The following is a 16,980-nucleotide window of genomic DNA, read 5'->3' as shown; positions in this document are numbered from 1 at the left end:
ATGCATTATAATTTTAGACAATTTACAATTCTTTTTGTATACTTTAAGTCAGTGTCTGGTTTAATTAAAAGATAAATGAGCCATATGTCTGTCACAGTCAGATTATGTGTGTGTGTTTATAGCTACAAATATAACCCAAATTTGGTTGTAGTTTACTTGTATATATTGTATATATTCTTTCTTAGCTCATTTTCTTTTTCTTTTCTTTTTGTTTTCAGACAGAGTTTTCCTCTTGTTGCCAAGGCTAGAGTGCAGTGCCTGATCTCGGCTCACTGCAACCTCTGCCTCTTGGGTTCAAGTGATTCTCCAGCCTCAGTTTCCTGAGTAGCTGGGATTTACAGGCATGTGCCACCATCCCCGGCTAATTTTGTATTTATTTATTTATTTTTTTTAGTAGAGACAGGGTTTGCCATGTTGGTCAGGCTGGTCTCGAACTCCTGACCTCAGGTGATCAGCTTGCCTTGGCCTCCCAAAATGCTGGGATTACAGGCATGAGCCACCATGCCCGGCCTCTTAGCTCATTTTCAATGTTGGTTTTATCTTGTCTAAGTGAGTAGCCTTGGAAATAGTCTTATTTTCACCATGTGTTTAATGATAAATATGTATTTCCTTTGTGTGAGAAAAACACTTTCGTGATTTGAAGGTAATTTTTAAAAAGATGTATATTGTATTTTTTCCAGTTTTAAAAAAAATTTGTTGTAAAAACACTTAACATATAATTTACCTTCTTAAATCTACTTAAATTTACATGTAAGGGCCAGGCATGGTGGTGGATCACATCTTTAAAACCAGGATTTTGAGAGGCCAGGACAGGAGGATTGCTTGAGCCCAAAAGTTTGAGAAAAACCTGGGCAAAATATGGAGACACCCTCTCTATAAACATTTTTTTTTTTTTTTCTAAAAAATAGCCAGGCATGGTGGTGTACACCTGTGGTCCCAGCTACTTTAAAGATTGAGGGGCAGGATTACTTGAGCCTGGGATTGTGAGGCTGCAGTGAGCCATACTTGTGCCATTGCATTCAATCTTGGGTTACAGATTGAGACCCTGTTTCAAAAAAAACAGAAAACAAAAAACCTGTATATTTCAGGCATGTTAACTATATTCACGTTGTTTTGCAAAAGACTTCTAGAAGTTTTACATATTCTAAAACTAAAACTCAATATCCATTAAATAACATTTACTTGTTTTATGTTCTTTCCAGCCCTTGAAAAACACCCTTCCACTTTCTGTTTTTATGAGTGTGACTATTTTATATATTTCATATAAGTAAAATCATAACATCCATCATTTTGTAACTGGTTTATTTCAGTGGACATAATATTCTCAAAGTGTATCTTTAAATGTGATAAGATATTTTTTAAATTTATTTATTTATTTTTATTATACTTTAAGTTCTAGGGTACATGTGCATAACGTGCAGGTTTGTTACATATGTATACTTGTGCCATGTTGGTGTGCTGCACCCATCAACTCGTCAGCACCCATCAATTCGTCATTTATATCAGGTATAACTCCCAATGCAATCCCTCCCCCCTCCCCCCTCCCCATGATAGGCCCCATTGTGTAATGTTCCCCTTCCCGAGTCCAAGTGAGCTCATTGTTCAGTTCCCACCTATGAGTGAGAACATGCGGTGTTTGGTTTTCTGTTCTTGTGATAGTTTGCTAAGAATGATGGTTTCCAGCTGCATCCATGTCCCTACAAAGGACGCAAACTCATCCTTTTTTATGGCTGCATAGTATTCCATGGTGTATATGTGCCACATTTTCTTAATCCAGTCTGTCACAGATGGACATTTGGGTTGATTCCAAGTCTTTGCTATTGTGAATAGTGCCGCAATAAATATACATGTGCATGTGTCTTTGTAGTAGAATAATTTATAATCCTTTGGGTATATACCCAGTAGTGGGATGGCTGGGTCATATGGTACTTCTAGTTCTAGATCCTTGAGGAATTGCCATACTGTTTTCCATAATGGTTGAACTAGTTTACAATCCCACCAACAGTATAAAAGTGTTCCTATTTCTCCACATCCTCTCCAACACCTGTTGTTTCCTGACTTTTGAATGATTGCCATTCTAACTGGTGTGAGGTGGTATCTCATTGTGGTTTTGATTTGCATTTCTCTGATGGTGAGTGATGATGAGCATTTTTTCATGTGTCTGTTGGCTGTATGAATGTCTTCTTTTGAGAAATGTCTGTTCATATCCTTTGCCCACTTTTTGATGGGGTTGTTTGTTTTTTTTCTTGTATATTTGTTTGAGTTCTTTGTAGATTCTGGAAATGAGCCCTTTGTCAGATGAGTAGATTGCAAAAATGTTCTCCCATTCTGTAGGTTGCCTGTTCACTCTGATGGTAGTTTCTTTTGCTGTGCAGAAGCTCTTTAGTTTAATCAGATCCCATTTGTCAATTTTGGCTTTTATTGCCGTTGCTTTTGGTGTTTTAGACATGAAGTCCTTGCCCATGCCTATGTCCTGAATGGTATTACCTAAGTTTTCTTCTAGGATTTTTATGGTATTAGGTCTAACATTTAAGTCTCTAATCCATCTTGAATTAATCTTCGTATAAGGAGTAAGGAAAGGATCCAGTTTCAGCTTTCTACTTATGGCTAGCCAATTTTCCCAGCACCATTTATTAAATAGGGAATCCTTTCCCCATTTCTTGTTTTTGTCAGGTTTGTCAAAGATCAGATGGTTGTAGATGTGTGGCATTATTTCTGAGGGCTCCGTTCTGTTCCATTGGTCTATATCTCTGTTTTGGTACCAGTACCATGCTGTTTTGGTTACTGTAGCCTTGTAGTATAGTTTGAAGTCAGGTAGCGTGACGCCTCCAGCTTTGTCCTTTTGACTTAGGATTGTCTTGGCAATTTGGGCTCTTTTTTGGTTCCATATGAACTTTAAAGCAGTTTTTTCCAATTCGGTGAAGAAACTCATTGGTAGCTTGATGGGGATGGCATTGAATCTATAAATAACCTTGGGCAGTATGGCCATTTTCACAATATTGATTCTGCCTATCCATGAGCATGGTATGTTCTTCCATTTGTTTGTGTCCTCTTTGATTTCACTGAGCAGTGGTTTGTAGTTCTCCTTGAAGAGGTCCTTTACATCCCTTGTAAGTTGGATTCCTAGGTATTTTATTCTCTTTGAAGCAATTGTGAATGGAAGTTCATTCCTGATTTGGCTCTCTGCGTGTCTGTTACTGGTGTATAAGAATGCTTGTGATTTTTGCACATTAATTTTGTATCCTGAGACTTTGCTGAAGTTGCTTATCAGCTTAAGGAGATTTTGGGCTGAGACGATGGGGTTTTCTAAATATACAATCATGTCATCTGCAAACAGGGACAATTTGACTTCTTCTTTTCCTAACTGAATACCCTTGATTTCTTTCTCTTGCCTGATTGCCCTAGCCAGAACTTCCAACACTATGTTGAATAGGAGTGGTGAGAGAGGGCATCCCTGTCTTGTGCCAGTTTTCAAAGGGAATTTTTCCAGTTTTTGCCCATTCAGTATGATATTAGCTGTGGGTTTGTCATAAATAGCTCTTATTATTTTGAGGTACGTTCCATCAATACCGAATTTATTGAGAGTTTTTAGCATGAAGTGCTGTTGAATTTTGTCAAAAGCCTTTTCTGCATCTATTGAGATAATCATGTGGTTCTTGTCTTTGGTTCTGTTTATATGCTGGATTACGTTTATTGATTTGCGAATGTTGAACCAGCCTTGCATCCCAGGGATGAAACCCACTTGATCATGGTGAATAAGCTTTTTGATGTGCTGCTGAATCCGGTTTGCCAGTATTTTATTGAGGATTTTTGCATCGATGTTCATCAGGGATATTGGTCTAAAATTTTCTTTTTTTGTTGTGTCTCTGCCAGGCTTTGGTATCAGGATGATGTTGGCCTCGTAAAATGAGTTAGGGAGGATTCCTTCTTTTTCAATTGATTGGAATAGTTTCAGAAGGAATGGTACCAGCTCCTCTTTGTACCTCTGGTAGAATTCAGCTGTGAATCCATCTAGTCCTGGGCTTTTTTTGGTGGGTAGGCTATTAATTGTTGCCTCAACTCAGAGCCTGCTATTGGTCTATTCAGGGATTCAACTTCTTCCTGGTTTAGTCTTGGGAGAGTGTAAGTGTCCAGGAAATTATCCATTTCTTCTAGATTTTCTAGTTGATTTGTGTAGAGGTGTTTATGGTATTCTCTGATGGTAGTTTGTATTTCTGTGGGGTCGGTGGTGATATCCCCTTTATCATTTTTTATTGCGTCTATTTGATTCCTCTCTCTTTTCTTCTTTATTAGTCTTGCTAGCGGTCTGTCAGTTTTGTTGATCTTTTCAAAAAACCAACTCCTGGATTCATTGATTTTTTGGAGGGTTTTTTGTGTCTCTATCTCCTTCAGTTCTGCTCTGATCTTAGTTGTTTCTTGCCTTCTGCTAGCTTTTGTGTGTGTTTGCTCTTGCCTCTCTAGTTCTTTTAATTGTGATGTTAGAGTGTCAATTTTAGATCTTTCCTGCTTTCTCTTATGGGCATTTAGTGCTATAAATTTCCCTCTACACACTGCTTTAAATGTGTCCCAGAGATTCTGGTATGTTGTATCTTTGTTCTCATTGGTTTCAAAGAACATCTTTATTTCTGCCTTCATTTCGTTACGTACCCAGGAGTCATTCAGGAGTAGGTTGTTCAGTTTCCATGTAGTTGAGCGGTTTTGATTGAGTTTCTTAGTCCTGAGTTCTAGTTTGATTGCACTGTGGTCTTAGAGACAATTTGTTATATTTTCTGTTCTTTTGCGTTTGCTGAGGAGTGCTTTACTTCCAATTATGTGGTCAATTTTGGAATAAGTGCGATGTGGTGCTGAGAAGAATGTATATTCTGTTGATTTGGGGTGGAGAGTTCTGTAGATGTTTATTAGGTCCACTTGGTGCAGAGATGAGTTCAATTCCTGGATATCCTTGTTAACTTTCTGTCTCGTTGATCTGTCTAATGTTGACAGTGGAGTGTTGAAGTCTCCCATTATTATTGTATGGGAGTCTAAGTCTCTTTGTAGGTCTCTAAGGACTTGCTTTATGAATCTGGGTGCTCCTGTATTGGGTGTATATATATTTAGGATAGTTAGCTCTTCCTGTTGAATTGATCCCTTTACCATTATGTAATGGCCTTCTTTGTCTCTTTTGATCTTGGATGGTTTAAAGTCTGTTTCGTCAGAGACTAGGATTGCAACCCCTGCTTTTTTTTGTTCTCCATTTGCTTGGTAGATCTTCCTCCATCCCTTTATTTTGAGCCTCTGTATGTCTCTGCATGTGAGATGGGTCTCCTGAATACAGCAGACTGATGGGTCTTGACTCTTTATCCAGTTTGCCAGTCTGTGTCTTTTAATTGGAGCTTTTAATCCATTAACATTTAAGGTTAATATTGTTATGTGTGAACTTGATCCTGCCATTATGATATTAACTGGTTATTTTGCTCGTTAGTTGATGCAGTTTCTTCCCAGCCTCGATGGTGTTTACATTTTGGCATGTTTTTGCAATGGCTGGTACTGGTTGTTCCTTTGCATGTTTAGGGCTTCCTTCAGGGTCTTTTGTAAGGCAGGCCTGGTGGTGACAAAATCTCTAAGCATTTGCTGATCTGTAAAGGATTTTATTTCTCCTTCACTGATGAAACTTAGTTTGGCTGGATATGAAATTCTGGCTTTAAAATTGTTTTCTTTAAGAACGTTGAATATTGGCCCCCACTCTCTTCTGGCTTGTAGAATTTCTGCCGAGAGATCTGCTGTTAGTCTGATGGGCTTCCCTTTGTGGGTAACCCGACCTTTCTCTCTGGCTGCCCTTAAAGATTTTTTCCTTCATTTCAACTTTGGTGAATCTGGCAATTATGTGTCTTGGAGTTGCTCTTCTGGAGGAGTATCTTTGTGGTGTTCTCTGTATTTCCTGAATTTGAATGTTGGCCTGCCCTGCTAGGTTGGGGAAGTTTTCCTGGATGATATCCTGAAGAGTGTTTTCCAACTTGGTTCCATTTTCCCCCTCACTTTCAGGCACCCCTATCAGACGTAGATTTGGTCTTTTCACATAATCCCATACTTCTTGCAGGCTTTGTTCATTTCTTTTTGTTCTTTTTTCTTTTGGTTTCTCTTCTCGCTTCATTTCATTCATTTGATCCTCAATCGCTGATACTCTTTCTTCCAGTTGATCGTGTCGGTTACTGAAGCTTGTGCATTTGTCACGTATTTCTCGTGTCATGGTTTTCATCTCTGTCATTTTGTTTATGACCTTCTCTGCATTAATTATTCTAGCCGTCAATTCTTCCACTCTTTTTTCAAGATTTTTCATTTCTTTGCGCTGGGTATGTAATTCCTCCTTTAGCTTTGAGAAGTTTGATGGACTGAAGCCTTCTCTCATCTCGTCAAAGTCATTCTCTGACCAGCTTTGATCCATTGCTGGCGATGGGCTGTGCTCCTTTGCAGGGGGAGATGCGCTATTATTTTTTGAATTTCCAGCTTTTCTGCCCTGCTTTTTCCCCATCTTTGTGGTTTTATCTGTCTCTGGTCTTTGATGGTGGTGACGTACTGATGGGGTTTTGGTATAGGTGTCCTTCCTGTTTGATAGTTTTCGTTCTGACACCCGCACCCTCAGCTATAGGTCTGTTGGAGATTGCTTGAGGTCCACTCCAGACCCTGTTTGCCTGGGTATCAGCAGCAGAGGTTGCAGAAGATAGAATATTGCTGAACAGCTAGTGTACCTGTCTGATTCTTACTTTGGAAGCTTCCTCTCAGGGGTGTACTCCACCCTGTGAGGTGTGGGGTGTCAGACTGCCCCTAGTGGGGGATGTCTCCCAGTTAGGCTATTCAGGGGTCAGGGACCCACTTAAGCAGGCAGTCTGCCCCTTCTCAGATCTCAACCTCCGTGTTGGGAGATCCACTGCTCTCTTCAAAGCTGTCAGACAGAGTCGTTCGCGTCTGCACAGGCCTCTGCTGCTTCCCCTGTTGTTTTTTAGCTGTGCCCTGTCCCCAGAGGCGGACTCTACAGAGACAGGCAGGTTTCCTTGAGCTGCTGTGAGCTCCACCCAGTTCGAGCTTCCCAGCGGCTTTGTTTACCTACTTAAGCCTCAGCAATGGCGGGCGCCCCTCCCCCAGCCTCGCTGCTGCCTTGCGGTTAGATTGCCGCAGACTGTTGTGTTAGCAAGGAGGGAGGCTCCGTGGGTGTGGGACCCTCCTGTCCAGGTGTGGGATTTAGTCTCCTGTTGTGCCTGTTTGCTTAAAGTGCAGTATTGGGGTGGGAGTTACCCGATTTTCCAGGTGTTGTGTGTCTCAGTTCCCCTGGCTAGGAAAAGGGATTCCCTTCCCCCTCCTGCTTCCCATGTGAGGCGATGCCTCGCCCTGTTTCAACTCTCGCTGGTCGGGCTGCAGCAGCTGACCAGCACTGATTGTCCGGCACTCCCTAGTGAGATGACCCCAGTACCTCAGTTGAAAATGCAGAAATCACCGGTCTTCTATGTCGCTCGCGCTGGGAGTTGGAGACTGGAGCTGTTCCTCTTCGGCCATGTTGCTCCGCCCTCCCAAGATATTTTTTTAAGGCTGAATAATATTCCATTGTATCAAACATGTCTTCAAGGTCTTTTGTTGCATATTTTAGATACAGATTCATAAATGTAATTGCTGTATTTGATAATAGTTTTATTTTTATTGGAAGTACATTTATAACATTATAAAATAATATGTGCGTCCTAGTTTTCTACCAAAAATTCACATGGATTTCTTTTTGTTTTTTTGAGAGAGAGTCTCCCTTTGTCACCCAGGCTGGAGTTCAGTGGCATGATCTTGACTCACTGCAACCTCCACCTCCCAGGTTCAAGCAATTCTCCTGCCTCAGCCTCCTGAGTAGCTGGGATTACAGGCACGTGCCACCACATCTAGCCAATTTTTGTATTTTTAGTAGAGATGGGGTTTCACCATGTTGTTCAGGCTGGTCTTGAACTCCTGACCTTGAAATCTGCCCGCATCAGTCTCCTGAGGTTCTGGGACTACAGCCTGGCCAAGGGTTTTATTGCATCATCAATAGATTTGGTGTTTTTAAAAAATCGATAATGGCCATTTAAATGGGTGTGAGGAAATTTTTTTTTCATTGTGATTTTTATGCATTTTTCTAGAAATGAGAAATTTTGTGTGTCCTTTCAAATTTTTTTATTTGTGTTTTTTGATGAAAATGTATTTCAATTATTTGCCTATTTCTAAATAAATTCATTCAAATTCATTGTTTAGTTTTAAAAGTTGTTTATATTTTTTGAATATTGACTCCTATCACATGTGATTTGTAAATATTTTCACCCATTTTCTATGAGGTCCTATTCCTCTATTAAATGTTTACTTAGATGTGCAGAAATTTTGAAGTGTAGTATAGATTTTTCTGTTTCTTTGGTGCTTATGCATTTAATGTTGTATCTAAGAAAGTGGTGCCAAGATTATTTTCATGTGTTTTCCCTATATATTTTTAAATGATGAAGAAGTTATGCGGCCTGGAGTGGCGCCTCACTCCTGTAATCCTAGTGCTTTGGGAGGCTGAGGGAGGTGGATCATGAGGTCAGGAGTTTGAGACCAGCCTGGCCAATATAGTGAAATCCTGTTTCTACTAAAAATACAAAAAATTAGCCAGGCATGGTGGTGGGTGCCTGTAATCCCAGCTACTCGGGAGGCTAAGCCAGGAGAATAACTTAAACCCAGGAGACGGAGCTGGAGTGAGGAGAGACCATGCCACTACACTCCATCCAACCTGGGCAACAGAGTGAGATTCTGACTCAAAAAAACAAAAAACGTTATCTTCTTATGTCAATTAAAAGATTTTTCCACATATGGTTTAAGGAAATAATCAAACTTTTATTTTTTTTATTTTTTTAATTTGTTCCAAGATGAAGTCTCACTCTGTTGCCCAGGCTAGAGTGCAGTGACACAATCTCGGCTCACTGCAACATCTGCCTCCTAGGTTCAAGTGATTCTCCTGTCTCAGCCTCCCGAGCAGCTGGGACCACATGTGTGTGCGACCATGCCTGGTGAATTTTTGTGTTTTTAGTAGAGACGGGGTTACACCGTATTGGCCAGGCTGGTCTTGAACTCCTCAGGTGAACTACCTGCCTCAGCCTCCCAAAGTGCTGGGAGTACAGATGTCAGCCATGACGCCCAGCCTTACTCGTTTGTTCTTGAAATAGGGTCGCACTGTCTCAACCAGGCTGGTTTGCAGTGTTGTGATCATGGCTCACTGCAGCCTCAACCTCCCAAACTCAGAAAATTCTCTGATTTCAGCCTCTCAGATAGCTGGGTTACAAGTGTGTAGCATCATGCCCTGCCAGTTTTTTTGTATTTTTGGTTGAGACAGGGTTTTGCCACCTTGCTGAGACTAGTCTCAAACTTCTGAGATCCAGTGATCAGCCCACCTTAATCTCCCAAAGTCCTGATATTACATTTCTTTTTATTAAGTAGTTTAATTAATTTATATTTAAAATTATTTCTTAAAATGAAATTATTAGTTTTATTGCTATTGTTTTATGTGTTTGAGTGGTATGTTTTTCCTTATTTACTGTTTTATTGCCTTTTAATTGTATAGTGACAAGCTTGAATTATTTTTTAAATTTTGTGTAGTTTCTAGAAATATTATCTTCATAATCAAAACAGCATGAAAAAGTCTGTTTTCATGCTGCTGATAAAGACATACCTCAGACTGGGCAATTTACAAAAGAAAGAGGTTTATTGGTCTTACAGTTTCGTGTGACTGAGGAGTCATCACAATCATGGTGGAAAGTGAAAGGCATGTCCCACATGGTGGCAGACAAAAGAAAGAGAGCTTGTGCGGGAAAACTGCCTTATAAAGCCTTCAGATTTCATGAGACTTATTCACTATCATGAGAACAGCACAGAAAAGATCTGCCCCCATGATTCAATTACTTGCTACCACGTCCCTCGTACAACATATGGGAATTAAAGATGAGTCTTGGGTTGGGACACGGCTAAACCATATCATGTTAAAAATGGAGTTCATGTAAAACATCTAAAAATTAAAACAATCTATTTTAATCTCATGACAACTTCAATTGAATATAAAAATTATACCTCTATATTTTTCAGTTTATTAATATTAAAATTTATTTTGTGTATTAACATATTTATGCAGATTTTTATTGTTTTACATATTCTACAGAAGACCTCTTAAGTGTTTTATGCGTCATCATTATGATAGTAAAGATTTATACATTTGTATGTTTACATTTAATAGAGAGCTTTATTTTTATGTATGGTTTTATGATGCTGTCCAGTATTATTTTATTTTTAAACAAAGTTGACTCATTTTACCTTTTTTTTTGTTGTTGTTGTTGAGACAGAGTCTCCCTCTGTTGCCCAGGCTGGAGTGCAGTGGTGCATTCTGGGCTCACTGCAAGCTCCGCCTCCTGGGTTCACGCCATTCTCCTGCCTCAGCCTTCCCAGTAGCTGAGACTACAGGCGGCCCCCACCACGCCCAGCTAAATTTTTTTTTTTTTTTTTGTATTTTTAGTAGAAACTGGGTTTCACCATGTTAGCCAGGATGGTCCGGATCTCCTGACCTCGGCCTCCCAAAGTGCTGGGATTACAGGCGTGAGCCACTGCGCCTTGGCCCATTTCTTTTTTCTTTTTGTTGAGACAAAGTCTGACTCTGTTGCCCAGGCTGGAGTGTAGTGGAGCCATCTCGGCTCACTGCAACCTCCGCCTTCCGGTTCACACCATTCTCCTGCCTCAGCCTCTGGAGTAGCTGGGACTACAGGCGTCCACCACCATGCCTGGCTAATGTTTTGTATTTTTAGTAGAAACAGGGTTTCACCGTGTTCGCCAGGATAGTCTGGATTTTCTGACCTTGTGATCCTCCCGCCTCCGCCTCCCAAAGTGCTGGGATTACAGGCCTGGGATGCGCGCCCCGCATGCAGAGTCTCAGCTGTATTAGTCAGGCTGATCTGAGTCTCCTGGTCTTTAGTGTTGTGACAGTTTTGGCCTCCTAAAACTAGAATTACAGGTATAAGCCACAGTGGCCACCATGTAGCATTTTTTTGTAGAACTGTGCTAGTGGTGATGAACTCCCTCACCTTTTATTTTGGAAATTTTTACTTTTCATCTTATTCTTAAAGGGAAATAAATTTAAATCAAATATTCTTGGTTACAATGTTTTTCTTTTATTACATCAAAATTTGGGAAGTTCTCACCCTTTATCTTCAAGTAACCACTGTATTATTTTTTTCCCATATTCTTCTAAGATTCCCTTAATGAATATATTGATCTACTTGATGGTATCTAATTAAATTTTACATTCCATGTTTTAATTTTGTTTTGCAATTTTATATTTTTGTGTTATATATTCTAGCGTGTGCCACCACACATCCGTTATTTGTGTTTTGATTTTGTAGTATATATATCATAATTGTGCATGACAATATGTAACTTTGTACAATTTAAGACAATGTGGAGAAAAATCAAATATGAATCAGCCATATGTTTTTTTCCAGTGGAATTATTTCTATGTTTGTTTGCCTGTGTAAATGTTATCCTTATTTTTTGTTGTTGCTGTTGTTTTGTTTTTTGTTTTTTTTCCGAGACAGAGTTTTGCTCTTGTTGACCAGGCTGGAGTGCGGTGTCCTGATCTCGGCTCACCGCACCCTCTGCCTTCCAGGTTCAAGTGATTTTCCTGCCTCAGCCTCCTGAGTAGCTGGGATTACAGGTGCCCACCACCACGCCTGGCTAATTTTTGTATTTTTAGTAGAGATAGTTTACCACGTTGGCCAGACTGGTCTCAAACTCTTGACCTCTTGATCCTCCCTTTTCAACCTCCCAAAGTGATTACAGGTGTGAGCCACCTCACCTGGCTATCCTTGTTGTTGTTGTTTTAATTACTTGTATATTTGTCATTTAGGTTTGTTGTGAATGGTTTTCTAATCCTGTGTAGATGAGTACGCATAAAAATCTTGTAATTTCAACATTCTATTTATGAATCTATATGATTTTTGTTGGGAGAAACACTTTTGGATTTGAATATAATTTATAACTATCATAACTCTGTATCACTTTTGGGTATTATTGTTTACTTGTCAAAAAAATAACAAAATTTACCACAAAATATTTTTAAATATTCAGTTTAGTCATATTAATTATCTTGACATTGCCATGCAACACATTGCTAAAATGTTTTTATCTTGCAAAGTTAAATCTTAATACATATTGATTACCAATTGTTTCTTTTTTTTTTTTCTTTTTTGAGGTGGAGTCTTGCTCTGTCACCCAGGCTGAAGTGCAGTGGCGCCATCTCAGCTCGCTGCAACCTCCACCTCCCAGGTTCAAGTGATTCTCGTGCCTCAGCCTCCTGAGTAGCTCAGATTACAGGTGCCCACCATCATGCCTGGCTAATTTTTTTATTAGAGATGGGGTTTCACCATGTTGGTCAGGCTCGTTTTAAACTCCTGACTTTAGGTGATCCACCTGCTTGGGTCTCTCAAAGTGCTCGGATTACAGGTGTGAGCCACCACGCCTGGCCCCAATTTTTTCTGTTTAACGGCACTTTGTGAACACCACTCTGTTCTTTGTTTCTAAGAGTGTAACTCCTTCATGTATCTCATACAATCTTTTTGTGGCTGGCTAATTTCATTTTGCATAATGCCATCAACATTTATCTTTACAGTTGGTACAGTATTTCCTGCTTTTTGAAGACTGAGTAATATTTCAGAATTTTTATATTTCAAATTATGTCTACTGAATGATTTGGTGAAAGAAATTTGCATTGCTTTTACCTATTGGCTTGCAGTAACAATGCTACAATAATTATGAGTATGTAAATGACTCCTTATATGACCATGTATGTGAACGTTTATATATGTGCTGCATTCTATTTTATTAGTCTACTTTTTCACCTTTATACTCATACCAAATTGTTTTAATTCTGTAGCTTTGTAGTGTGTTTTAATCAAGAACTTTAATGTCTACAGCATTGTTCCTTTTATTTTTTGAAGATTGTTGGGTACTTTATTGTCTCTTGCGATTCTGTATACTTTTGGGGTTGCTGTTCCTGTTTCTTCAAAAATGCGATGAGAAATTTGAAAAACATTGCATTAAGTCTGTGGATTGCATTGAGCAGGATGGACCTTTTCACAATATTAACTATTTCAACCTTTGTATAAAAGCACACTCAAGGGTGTGTTGTTTAATTTCTATGTATTTGTAAATTTTTCAGTTTTTCTCTCTTATTGTTGGATACTCATACTCCATTTTACTCATAGAAAGTAGTTCATAGAAGTTTACTTTTAAAAATTTTGGTAAGACTTCGTTTTTGGCTTAAGATGTGGTTTATCGAGGAAAATGTATGAGCTATTGAGAAGGGTGTGTATTCTGATGTTGTTGAGGAGTGTTCTCCATAACTCTGGAATAATTGTTTTATATTGCCTTTAAGTAGTCTGTTCGCTTATTAACATTCTTTCTTGTTTTATTTTTATTGCAGAAAGTGTGGTATTAAAATATCTTGCTATAATTATATTGCTTTCTGTGTGTTTCTTCCATTCTGTCAATATTTGCTTTATATATTTGGAACCCTAATGTGAGACACACACACACAAGTACGCACACAAATTTTTCATAGGTTCCCAGTGAATAAATCTATTATTTTTCGATGTCCTTCTTTGTTTCTTTGGAGTTTCAATTTCAAGTACATTTTATAATATAATTTTTCACTTAAGATGTAGCTTGTGTAAGATTATTTTGACTCTCTCTGCTCTCATTTGATTAATATTTTCATGGAATGTCTACTTTCTTCCTGCCTCTTCTAGTCTTTTTTTATTATTAGATTTCAACTGACTCTTGTAGAAAGGCAAGATGAATCTCGGTTTTTAAAATATTTTAATAGAACTATTTATTGAAAGTATGTCTCAATTTAAAAGTTAATTTTATATATATTTAAATAATTTTCTGAAATAGAAAGATTGTTACTTTATTAAGTATTTTATTTGATCCTTGCGTCTTTGTCTTTTATTCTCTTTCCATCTTTGTGTCTTTTTGATATTTGTATTGATAGGCTTTCACTTATTTTGTTTTGTGTATTTATACAAATATTTTTGTGGTACCTTGGGGTGTTACATATAACCTCTAAAAGATACAACAACATATTTTAATCTGGTAAATAAACTTCAGTTGTATACAAAAATTTGTTCTTATTACACCTTCCCTCAAATTTGTCATTGATGTTGTTAATGGTATCTTTTTATATTGTATATTCATTAATGAATATTTATGATGATTTCTATGCTTTTATCCTTCAAATTTCAGAGAATAATTAAAAATGTTTTCTGCACCACCAGGGTAATGCTAAGAATTTCTACTTTTGTGTATTTGCATATTTTTTCCCAGAAAATCATATATTTTTATATTATTCTGTTTTTTTTTTTTTTAAATCATGTTATTTTCAGTAGAATGAACTGTTTTCAGCACCTTTTATGTGTAGGGCATATGTACTTCCAATGTACTTTTTTAGAATTTGGTTACTTTGGAAGGTGTTTACTTTTTTTATTTGGCATGACAGATTCACTGATGGTATTATTCTCAATTAACTGACGCTATTTTTTTTTCACAATTTTTTTCATGACTGCATCATACAGTTCCCTTATGGCCTGCAAAATTTTTGTTAACAGTTCACTGATTATCTCATAAGAATATGTTTGTAAATGGCACATCACTTCTTTTTCTCTTTTTTTTTTTTTTGGAGACAGAGTCTTACCGTATCCCTCAGCCAGGCTGGAGTGTAGTGGTGCGATGTGAGCTCACTGCAATCTCCACTTGCCAGGTTCAAGTGGTTCTCCAGCCTCAGCTTCCTGAGTAGCTGGGATTACAGGCATGCACCACCACGCCTGGCTAATTTTTGTAGTTTTAGTAGAGATGGGGTTTCGCCATGTTGGTCAGGTTGGTCTCAAACTCCTGACCTCAGGTGATCAGCCCACCTCAGCCTCCCAAAGTGCCTGGATTACTGGTATGAGCCACCGTGCCTGACCTTGCACATCAGTTTTATCTTACAGCTTCAAAGATAATCTTTTTGTTTATGACTTTTGAAATTGTGCTTATGTATGTGTTTGTAATAAATATCTTTTTCTTATTCTAGTTTGTTTGTTGAGCTTTTTTATTTTTACATTTTTACTTTTTTTTTTTTTTTTACTTTCAGGATCTGTCAGTTTTTTTGTGTATATTTTATCTCCACAATTTCTGTTTTTTGGTATCTTAAATATTTTTTATTCTCATCCTCATTTTTCTAATTTTCCATAGTTGTCGCTATTCTTATTTTAATCAGTATTCAGTTTATTACCAAATATTAAAATTAATGTATACATCTTTTTTATGGTTTCAGAAAATTTTATGATATTTTTGGTGGGATTGTATTGCCCTATTTTTTTATATATTATAATCTTTGATTGAGATTTGGACTTTAAAAAAAGCTTCTTGTCAAAATCTTCATAATGTAGCTTTGTCCTGTCATATTCTGAAAACAATTTTCTTGGCTGTTGATTATGAGAGTTCCTTAAACATGTTCTTAGGATATGTGTTGTCTGAAATTTTGTGTTTATTCTTTAGTTAAGAGAGTTTACTCATGTTACTTTGTAGAGTCAGTCATCATTTGCTACACCTGTTCCATATCTGTGGTACTGCAGTCTGTCTGCTGCTGTAACATTTTTCTTTGGTCTCAGCAGACTCAAACTCTCATTCCAAAATATACCACCATTTCTTTCAGTGCTTTATGTCATGAGAGACAGAAACCAGTGTCAAGAAAAACCACTAAAAGCCAGAAATGACAATGAATGTGCCAGTATTTTACCTTTCTTTTAAAACAGAAACCAAGAGTTGGCAATTTAGTTGTAAAGGCACTATGTTATAGTGGGAACCAGGAAAAGATGTGTTGAGTAAATTTAGCAAACTTTTCTTTTTCTTCCACATGTTTCTTTTGCATTGTGCTCACCTGGGACACTGCACACACTTGACTCATTTATAACTTTTCCGCAGATGTATTTTGGTCTGTATGTTTTTGTTACATTTATGTCTATGAAAGAATTAGGGCCTGTGGTATTTTGCAGTGCCATCTTGTTTATGTAGTTTGTATAATTTTATAGGTAAGATTTTAAAACTATATTCATCTGACTCTAGTAAATGGAGTAATTTATTTATTTGTTTATTTTTTCAGGTATATGTCCTCATTTTGCTCAAGACCTTTGGCCAGAGCAGGGCATGGATGATTCTTTTCAAAAAGTAATACTGAGAAGATATGAAAAATATGGACCTGAGAATTTACAGTTAAGAAAAGGCTATAAAAGTGTGGATGAGTGTAAGGTGAACAAAGAAGGTTATAATGCACATAACCAGTGTTTCACAACTGCCCAGAGCAAAGTATTTCAAAGTGATAAATATTTGAAAGTCTTATTTAAATTTTTAAATTCAAACAGACATAAGATAAGACATACTGAAAAGAAATCTTCCAAATGTAAAAAATGTGTCAAACCATTTTGCATGCTTTCACATAAAACCCAACACAAAAGCATTTATCATAGAGAGATGTCCTACAAATGTAAAGAATGTGGAAAAACCTTTAATTGGTCCTCAACCCTTACTAATCATAGGAAAATTTATACTGAAGAGAAATCCTACAAATGTGCAGAGTATGGCAAAGCTTCTAAGCAACTGTCAACCCTTACTACACATGAAATAATTCATGCTGGAGAGAAACTCTACAAATGTGAAGAATGTGGTAAAGCTTTTAATCGACCCTCAAATCTTACTACACATAAGATAATTCATACTGGAGAGAAACCTTACAAGTGTGAAGAATGTTGCAAAGCATTTTTCTGGTCCTCAACCCTTACTGAACATAAGAGAATTCATACTAGAAAGAAACCCTACAAGTGTGAAGAATGTGGCAAAGCATTTATATGGTCCTCAACCCTAACTAGACATAAGAGGATGCACACT

The 16,980-nt window shown here is 37.7% G+C and overlaps 1 protein-coding gene across 1 annotated transcript in view; it reads left to right on the top strand.

Annotated features, from left to right (window-relative positions):
- Positions 1 to 16,980, top strand: part of LOC111529523 (zinc finger protein 254) — a 41,188-nt gene that overhangs the window by 23,235 nt on the left and 973 nt on the right. The window contains exon 4 of the mRNA XM_026448863.1: positions 16,199 to 16,963. Within this exon, the coding sequence (XP_026304648.1) occupies positions 16,199 to 16,963 (765 nt within the window). The remainder of the gene's footprint in view (positions 1 to 16,198; positions 16,964 to 16,980) is intronic.

Source organism: Piliocolobus tephrosceles, chromosome 21 (genome assembly GCF_002776525.5).
Source record: "Piliocolobus tephrosceles isolate RC106 chromosome 21, ASM277652v3, whole genome shotgun sequence".
Lineage (NCBI taxonomy): Eukaryota > Metazoa > Chordata > Mammalia > Primates > Cercopithecidae > Piliocolobus > Piliocolobus tephrosceles.
Note: the sequence above shows the minus strand (reverse complement) of the source record. Positions and strands in the feature narration are given on the sequence as shown.